The sequence below is a fragment of the Talpa occidentalis genome, unplaced genomic scaffold (genome assembly GCF_014898055.3).
Source record: "Talpa occidentalis isolate TD23 unplaced genomic scaffold, MPIMG_talOcc4v2.1 talOcc4.14, whole genome shotgun sequence".
NCBI classification, from domain to species: domain Eukaryota; kingdom Metazoa; phylum Chordata; class Mammalia; order Eulipotyphla; family Talpidae; genus Talpa; species Talpa occidentalis.
In genome coordinates this window covers 83655134-83664613 of record NW_023601433.1, presented here as the reverse complement: position 1 = coordinate 83664613, position 9480 = coordinate 83655134, and the positions used below count along the sequence as shown (strand labels likewise).

Here is a 9480-nt window from a genome sequence, read left to right as displayed (position 1 = left end):
CTGGGCCGGGGTGGGGGTGGGGTGTTGAACTTGCCGATGAGCGAGGTGTCGGGCCCAGGGTGCCCAGGCTGTCAGGATATTGGTCCGAGGCCCCTGCCCCCTCTGACCTTGGACCACCAAAGTCTGGGCTGCCTGGCTCTGTCCGCCGGCCCCTCGGTGTGGCCCTGCCCTCCACCCCCCGTGCAGGGAGCAAGAAGCCGGAGCGGCTGCCCCTGTCCCCAGGCCCGGGAGCACGTACCCTCTCGGTGCCAGCGCGCAGCTGAAGGGTTTGCTCCTCGCTGTCGTTTTCACTGTCTTCCAGCTGCTCCAGGATCTCGTCCAACACCACAGACCGCTTTTTCTTCGGGGGCTCTGTGGGAGCCCAGATGGCAAGAGAGGAGAAAAGAACAGCCGAGAGCGTTGGGAGGCAGGACGAGATGGCAGAGAGGGGAGGGGAAGGGATGAGCAGAACAGAGAAAGGAGAGGCGGCAGGGAGCGAGGGGAGAGGGACACAAAGAGGGAAGAGACACGCTCGGAGGAGGAATTAAGGGCAGGGAGAGTCAAGGGAGATGGGGTGCGGAGAAGGACCCTGGTGAGTCTCTGGGGTGGCCACGGGGGAGCCGCCTCCCCTCCACCCCAGAAACTCCAGCTGTCGGCACCCCCTCCCCACCCCAGAGGTTAATGAATCTCTGCTCGGCGTGGGGGAGGCCACGTCCAGTGGGAGCGATGTGGGACGTTTCCTGGGAGGGGTCCCAGAAACGCGGCTGGGGTACAGGAGGTGCTCAAGGATTCCAGAGCTCTAGCGGGGATGACAGAGGTGGCTTTAGAAAAGAGGGGTCATTTGACTTGGGCTTTGAGGAATGCAGAGGAGTTCTCAGTGAGGCGATGGGAAGGGTGCAGACACACGGCACGAAGGCATGGAAGGGCATTGGGGGGAGCTCACAAAATAGATGCCTTCCGGGTCCCAGACACTACTGGCCGACCACCTGTTAGCACGCTCAACAACCCCACAGGCAGGCACTGTTGTCTCTTACAGGTGAGCGGATGGAGCCACAGACAGGTGAGTCTAATAAGGGGACTCAGGCAGGAAGTGGCGAAGCCAGGATCAGACCCGAGTGCAACACTAAGTCTCTCCTCTGTGATGCGCAGCCTCTGACACTGGCCAGAGGGCGCCGCAGAGACACTGGGGGCCAGAGAAGCCGCCCTGGTTCTAGGAAGGGGAGGGGTGGGGTGGGGCTGCCGTCAGTTCCTCTGCTAGTCTAACCACTCGGCAGTGTCAGCGTCACCCACACACGTCACCGGATGAGTACAGAGGCGGCTGAGAGGCTGCCCCACCCCCTGCTCCCCTGCTCCTGTGTAGCCTTCTGGGGAGTCTCCCCGGTGACCTGTAGTCTCTGTCCCCACCGGGCTGGGAGCCCCCTCTTGGGGGTGGGCAGTCTTTCTCCCTGGGTCTCCTCAGAACCCAGCCAAGTGTGCGGCCCAGATGCATACCCCTGGGTCTCTCCTGGGGAGTCTGGGGGGTGCCAGGACCCGAGCTTATTTCCTCATCTCCTTCCTCCCAAGCTGGCCCCTTCTCAGCTCCACGGCTACGCCTGATTCCTTCTCACCAGACTCCCTGCCCCCGCACCCCCACCAAGAACCTTCCTTCTGGGGCAGGAACCACTTCTCTGGGGTCTCAAAGCTCTGAGAGGGACGCGCCCACGACATTGCTCGAGATGGCTTCTCCAGGCCTGGGAAACGAGCCCCCAGCTGGAGATCCCACGTCCCTCCTCAGAGGGGACCCCTCACATGGCACCTGCCTCTCCGCCCCTCCCTGCGCCCCCCACCCGTGCCACAGCTGGGACCCTGCCCGGCTTGCTGCGGGGACCTCCGCGAGGACACAGGTGCTCCCTGGCATTTGCTGATGAGGGGGCAAGCGAGTGAGCAGTCGGGGGACTGGGCGAGGGGGGAAGGCGTGGGAGGCTCTCTCCTGCCTGTCTGGGGAGCCCCAAGGCCTGGCAGCGGCACCCATCATTGTTCATCATGAAAGGGGAGTGGGGCCTGCGGGCGGCGGTGGGGCTGGCAGTGCCGGCTCAGACCCGCTTTCCTGCTGCGCCCTCCTCCCGGCTCCCGGTTTCCTTAGAATCCAGGCTCCGGAGGTGCACAATGGTCTCTGCAAATTGAATTTGTGGGCAGGTAATAGGAGCCAGGAAATGGAAGGGCAACAAAATAGGGGCCTGCCGGTCTGTCACTGAGGGCCCCTCCCAGCTACTAACAATGGGGGGACTAGCTGCCTGGACGGTGGGTCCCTGCTCTCCCGCCAGGGCTGGTCTGGCGTCCTTGGGTGACCGGCAGCAGCAACAACCAGCAGCAGCTGCTGTCTTCCCCTTCGCCCCATTTTTGTTCTCTCCCCACAGCCCTGAGACACGGGTGGGGACAGCACCTGCGCCTGTGCGCTGTGTGGGCTCAGCCTGCAGGACCCCGAGCACTCGGGCCACCCATCGTCCCCTGGCCCGAAGGCTGGGAAGCCTCCCAGAGTCTGGACCCCAATGGCAGGACCTGTTAAAGCCCACAGCAGAACACGCTGCTCCTTTGTCTAGACCCTTCACTGGCGGTGGCGTCTCATGTAAGAGAAAGGCAGCCAGGATGGCCACCGAGGACAGAAAGCAGCCCCGTCCCCACCAGAGCTCTTCCCTCCCTCGCTCTGCTTCAGCCAGGCAGGGTCACACCCCGGTTCCCACCCCCACTGCTCCCACCTCAGGGCCTTTGCACCTGCTGCTCCTTGGGTCTGGGACACTCTTGTCCTTCTCAGAGAGGCCGTTCCTGAACAACTAGGTCAAATCCCAAGTCCCGCAGGTTCTCCTGAACCCACTTCACAGACCCTCCCCTGTTCATCTTCCTCCCCAGCACGGCCCCTCGCGTCGCTGTGTTTATGTCCTCAGCTCCTCATCTGTCCCCTGCGCCGCAGAGTCGGCCCAGGACAGCAGGGGGCCCGGCCTGTTGTGTTAACTGCTCTATATCCCCAGTGCCTGGCACACAGCAGATGCTCAATAAACGTTTGTTGAATGAGTGAATGGATGAATGACGAGGGGAGAGGGTGAAGGAGTTTCGGTTGAGAAGCAGAGACGAGGTCACAGGCAGCCTCTACAACAACACCCTTCATGCTTTCATTCCCTTCAACTCAGCTGATGAGGGCGGCTCTGGGCCCGGCCCCATCTAGGGTGGCGAGGATCAGTACCCTGATGCGGGAGGCACCTGCTCCCCGTCGGGCTATCAGGGCAGCTTCCTGGAGGAGGTGACAGTAAACATGGCTGGAGTCCAACTGGCTCCTAGCTCAGGCCCTGCCAAACTGCTTTGCCAGTCTTTCCACTGGCAGGTAGCTGCACAGATGGCTTCATGGCATCTACTCCCTCAGAAATAGTAGGCACTCCACCTTGCCTCCGTCCCGTGGGCACCAGCACGCCTGACGTCTGCCCAGGAGCAGAGTCTCACTGCTTTAGACACCAAGGAACCAGTTCTATGTCCATGTCTTTGCCAGGAATGCCAGGCCTGTCCTCTGGCTCTTGGAGGGCCCACCTGCCTTGGAACCACCCACCGCCAAAGACTCTCCCCGCCTCGGTGGCAGCAGCACATCTACAACTATTAAAAGAACCAGACGCCCTGGGGGCAGAGCAGCCCACAGGTCCCAGCCCGCATGAAGCACATGCCCAGAACACCTGGAGAGGCGGCCGCAGGAGGTGAAAAGAACCCAAGCCACCCAGGCCAGGGTTCGGGCTCCTGGCACAGGACCCTGGGGGCGCAATCTCCCCTCTCGGAGTCCCCCATCTCCCAGGAGCCCAGCGTGGCTGCCTCGGGAGGGACGAGTTATTGCTGCTCTGGTGCTTCCTGCTCCCCAGGACCAAGCACATCTGGGCGAACTTTCACTGGCGCAAGCGGCCCTTTCTCTCTCCTCTTCAGGTGGGTGTGTGAGCATAGGCACGCTGCAGGGTACCAAGGATACAGCTGAAGAGAAAGCTGCCCTCCACTGCTGCCAGGCTCCCGGGTGGTCATCACACCACCATGCCCAGGTGCTCCCGCAGGTGGTCCCTGGCTTAAACATCGGCGTCTGCAGCAACCAGCACTGGGTAGCAGACACTTGACCACTGGACCCCTGCAGGGGGTCCACTGCAAGGCCTTTTCTCCAAAGGCAGCTGAGGGCCTCTCTGCCATCTGAATGTCTCAGGACTGCCCGGGCCCTGGCCCCGTGACTGTGTCCCAGGGCCCGGCACATAGTGGGTGCTCTGTGATCAGTAACTGGACATAGGTAGGAGTGAATAAATGGATGATTGTGATGATTGCAAGAGAATGAATGAGTCCCGGGGCATCAAGGTGGGTAGTTCTGTTCTGTTTTTGTTTTTAAATGAACCTGCCATTGTTGGGGTAGCAGTAAAACACAGTGGCAGGGCTGGGAAGCGTCCTGGACACCATCTGGGTGGGGAAACTGAGGCCAGAGGGAGAGGGAGGCAGCTGGAAGAGGAAACATACAAACATGCACAGGACAGGCACTTTATAAGCAGTGTCTCATCTGAGCTTTATCTGAGCTTGAGGAGGTGGGAGTTATCACCCCGTTCCACAGGTCCCGCAGGTCCCGAGGCAGCCATGCTGGGCTCCTGGGAGATGGGGGAACTCCAAGAGGGGAGATTGCGCCCCCAGGGTCCTGTGCCAGGAGCCCGAACCGGGGCCTGGGTGGCTTGGGTTCTTCTCACCTCCTGCGGCCGCCTCTCCAGGTGTTCTGGGCATGTGCTTCATGCGGGCTGGGACCTGCGGGGGAGTTGGGGGTACAGAGGGAAGTGTACACCCCGAGGCCCCAAGTCTAACAGGTGGCGGCCCACTCAGCTTTGTTTGCACCCCTGCTGGGGGCTGGGTGGGGGGAGGAACGGCCAAGGCAAATTTGGCTTCTGGCATGGCCATAGGACCCTCTGAAATTCAATTCCCCCATTTCTCCCCTCCTCTGCTGCCACCTTCTGCTGAGCCGCAGGCCCCAGCGCAAAGGGGACAGGTGATCCTTCCTGCAATAGCCTTGCAGAGCACCCCCTACTGCTCAGCACTCGTAACTGCGCCGGGTAAGCAGGTGCCCTTGCCAGTGCCCTGGCTTCTCTGCGCCTTAGTTTCCTCCTCTGTCAAAGGGGCACTACCAATACCCACCCGTGGAGTAGCCGTGAGGACTGAGGAATGAACGGAGCGACGCCTGGTGCCTGAATAGGACTCCAGCACGTCACTTTACTTAAAGGAGTCACTTCAGTGGCCACTGTGTGTGTGTGTGCGGGGTGGGGGGTAGGGGTGGGGGCAGCAAGGGCCCCAGGGTGGGGACTGTCACAGGAAGGCCAGTGGTGGAGCTGATCGGTAGATGAATGAAATGCTTCGGTTTACCAAAGCCACAGGGGGCAGCACCCTCGCTCCACCTGCTTGTAGACTGGGAAGCAGAGGCATGGGGGTATTCACTGACTGCAGGGGAGGGGCATGGCGGGCGGGTTAGGGACCCACTAACTCCATGGTCTTGGAAGTCAGACAATGTGAGGCCCCAGCTCTGCAGCTAGTGGCCGAGCCACCTTGGCTGCGTCATTTCCGCTGACTGGGCCTCAGTTTCCTCAGCTGCACCCTCAGGAGGACCATCTCCTGGGGTGGCTGTGGGCATCAGCGGGCTCATGCCTGGAGGCTGGCATGTCCAAGGGCTCGGGACTCAGGAGCAGTGCTGCCCTGTGGGCCTGGTGGGTCTCGTCGGGTCCCCTCCCCCCTTCCAGAGGAAGCATCGAGCCCCGAGTTCCCACCCAGCGACACCCAGCACCCCCCCACCAGCCCTGCCTGCAGGCAGAGAACCCCGCTCTCAGGGAACAGCTGCTGAAATCCCAGTTCCCCGACATCAAAAGCCTCAGTGGGTTTTCACCAAACAAACACAATGCAGAACTGGAGAAAGGTGCAAAATAAATAAACGAAACAAGCTGTGCATTTTCTCTCCATATTACAGCTGCACCCGAAGATAAACAACAAGTGAATGTCACCAAACATCAATACCCGAGAAATTAACTTGACAAAAAGCTCAGCCAGCCCCCAACAACCCCCCAGTCCTGCCCCCTCTCTCCCCCCCCACCACCATTTTGCATTTCTGGAGTTCCCATCTAATGATTTTATTTTTCAATTAATTCCTTGACAGAATGCCAGCCCGCGTCTCCTTGCCGTCCCTGGCTGGCGCGGCCGCCCTGCGTGGAAGGCACAGGCAGGCACAGAGAAAGGCGCGCGGGGAGGCGGGCGGGGGCTGTCAGGAGGACAAGAGAAAGCGCTTCGCGGGGTTTTGTTCCGGATGCAGAACGCTGAGGAAAGGCGAGCGGGAGAAGAGCGCTGGCCGGGGAGAAGGGAGCGGGAGAAGCAGCCGCCTGGGACTGGGCAGCGAGATCAGCCAGGGAGGCTGCAGCCAGGCTGCCAGGCTCCAAGGTGGCTGCTCCTGGCTGGGCAACCTGGGGCGGAGGCTTCCCCTGTCGGTGCAGTTCCTGAATAGTACCCAGGACCTCCCCCCACACTCCCACCCCCTCCCCGCCTCTGTACTTGAGTATTCGAGAGCGAATCTTCTCCGCCTGCGCACCAGCGCCCAGCACGCTGGCAGGGCGCCACGGAGGTTAGTGCCTCTCCCTGTCATTGAGAGACTCTGTCACTCCCCTCCTATGCGGGGACAGCACAGGACAAACGCAAGGCGCTGTGGGTGGGTGCTCCCGTGCTGGCGGTCACCTACAGCATCAGCAGGCAACTGTGGGAGACACCTGAATCACCCCCTTCCCTCCTCACACCGCCTCAGGGTCCAGGGCTTTCTCTGGCCATGGGGTAGTTGGAGGACACACATTCTGGCTCCCTCGCCTCTAGATGTGGGCCACACAATTTTGGGGGGGGAGAACTCGTGGCTTCTTTCCTCTTCCTCCCATCTTCTGGGGCCCTGAGACAAAGGACGGGAGGGGTTTTGGCAAAGTGTAAAGTGCTGGTCCACGCAGCAGGTCTCCTCTCTCAACTCGGACCAGAGCTGACTGCACAGGCTCGGCTGAGGGTGCGGCTCTCCTGGGCCCTCCCCCAAAAAAGAAGAAGGCCAGTCGGAGAGAAGGGAGGCTTCCTGGCAGAAATAAGGGGTCCACAACCTTCAGACTCAGTGGTCTGCTGTCCCAGGCTATTGGGGGAACGCTAGGAACCTGTCTTTCCCACCTTAGGGGGGCACTTAGGCATCCAAATATGACATCTGGTGGGGACACTTTGAGGGCTGGACTGGGCCAGACCCCACCTGAGCTGGGACCCCCATAGGCAGAGCCCTGAGGCCCTCAGAGTCTGCACCCCAGGGCTCCATTTACGGCGGGCACACACTAGATTGACGGAATAGGGGCGTTTTCAGAGCCTGGCCCGACTGGCACGAGGAGCTGCCTGAGGGCAGGGCGGCCCACTCAGAGCAGGCGTGATGTGATGTGGGGGCCCACACGCAGCCCGCAGGCGGGGCACTGGCCCTGGGGCGCCGGGCGGGAGTTGCTCACCTCCACACCTCGGGTTCCTTTCTGTTAAACAGGGACAGGGCCTGCTCGCCTTATTTCGGGGGGGGGGGGGGCAGGTTCCACCTTCCGTCATTCAGAGCTGAGACTCACTGAACACAGACCGTTGAGCCGGTGTGGGAACATCACGGTGAAGAAAACCCAAAGGCCAACACCAGCCCCGGAGGCCTCGCTGGGTGTCAGAGGGTCCCTGGCCTTCTCTGAATTCCCCGACCTACTTTCTGGGGGAAGGGCGCCCCCTGCAGAGGGGACCTGAGATAAGGTGTGAAAGAGACCAGCTGAGAGCCGGGCGTGCGGGGCCAGACATGCTGAAGGTGATGACAAGCGCTTGCATGACACCCAGAGGACCCAGTCGCTGGCAGCTGGTGGGTGCTGAGGGCTGAGAAGGAGGAGCTGACGGTGCCCGAGGAGCCTCGGCCCCGCAGTCTGCAGAAGAAGGCAGCCCCACTCCCTGGCTGGCTGTGGACTGCCAGAAATCCACCAGGCGGGGACAGTACTGGTCTGTTTCCCTGCTGTGGAAGCAGTCCTTCCAGGCCTTTGGGAAGACACAAGCCTCCCAATGGGGCCTGGTGTCCCGATGGGGGCTGGCTCCAGGGCCCCCCCATCACCCCACCGTGACGCCTGTGGCTCAGCTGATGTCCATAGGGAAAGTGTGAAACAGGCTGCAGAGCAGTGCCCACCTGCCTGCAGCAGCCATTTTCACAAGAGACCACTCATCTTCAATCCTGCTCCCCACAGAACAATCTAGAAATCCACTGATGCCTGGACCCTCCACCAGAGGTGCTGTGCAGATGGTCTGGGGTGGGCACTGCTACTGGGACTGCACTAATCACCGCTGTCCTTATTCCCCGTGCCGGGACATTGGCTTCCTGGGAGGCAGGAGACTGGCGGCAGCAGGTAGGCTGGCCTGCTCGGTGCTCTGGCCAGTCCGGGTGTCCTGGGCGTGTATGCAGCACAGCTGCAGGCAGCAGGACTGGCGGCTCCCCACCTGCAGGGGCTGGCGGCGGCGCTCTGGCCTGGATTATGGTGGATTTAGCCTGTGGTAGGGCTGTGGGGCCCGACTAAGCCTGGGGGCTTTCGGGCTTGGTCCTGCATGTGTTTGCATTAGTTACAGAGGCCGGCGAAGCCTGCACAGGCTGTGAGGAGGGGAGTGTCCAGGTGAAGGTGACTCAGTGCAGAGGGAAAAAGAAAAAGAAACCAGGAAAAGGCTGGAAGCATCCTTGTCCTGGGCCTGGAGGGGTCTTTCCATTTCCAGGGGCTTGGCTGACCTTAACGGTCCCTTTCCTCTTGGTCTAGGACCTGGGTTGGAAGTAGCGGCTGAAAGGGAAGAATCGGTAACATCTCACAGGGCCAAGGTGAAATGAGGCCTGTGCCAGGATCTGTAAATGCAGATCCCCGAAAAGGCCAGGTGGGAATGTGATAGAGTCAGATGGTCCAGGGGGGTGACTATAGGGAGGGCTGGGGACTGTGGCAAAAGAAACACCCATGCCACGGGGCTCCAGCTGTCTCATGGGAATGTGGGCCAGGGTGGTTAAATTTGCAAGACAGGCCAGTATCCTGAGTTCCTAGTCATATCTTCTGGTAGCAAATGGTGGGGATTCATTAAAAAAATAAACTTTTCTTTTTGTATTTTGAGGCAAGATAAAGATCTGTGGCTCATCTCAGCTGATGGCTCACTGCTCTGCGGAGGCCCCTCTCTGCTCTCTGTTTACCAAGCCCCACTAGCATCACTCGTGGTCATGGAGTAGTCTGAATGGCCCCCTTTTCTGTGTTTTTCTTGGATGTCTCGGGCATGGGTCAGTCTACAGTTCAGAAACCAAACCGGCCACCCCCTGCTGCCAGCCAGCACCCTGGAAGGACGTCCACCCTTCACCTGCCCCTATTTCCAGCACTCTGGTCCCCAGGTCCCCGAACCCTCGTCCAATCCGGGCCCAGCCCCTTCCCCTCTCAAGTCGCTCTGAAATTC

At 60.8% G+C, this 9480-nt stretch overlaps 1 protein-coding gene across 1 annotated transcript in view; it reads right to left on the bottom strand.

The window, feature by feature from the left end:
• The window catches only part of RBM19 (RNA binding motif protein 19), a 107924-nt gene that overhangs the window by 5114 nt on the left and 93330 nt on the right, over nt 1-9480 (bottom strand). The window contains exon 24 of the mRNA XM_037511111.2: nt 239-351. Within this exon, the coding sequence (XP_037367008.1) occupies nt 239-351 (113 nt within the window). The remainder of the gene's footprint in view (nt 1-238; nt 352-9480) is intronic.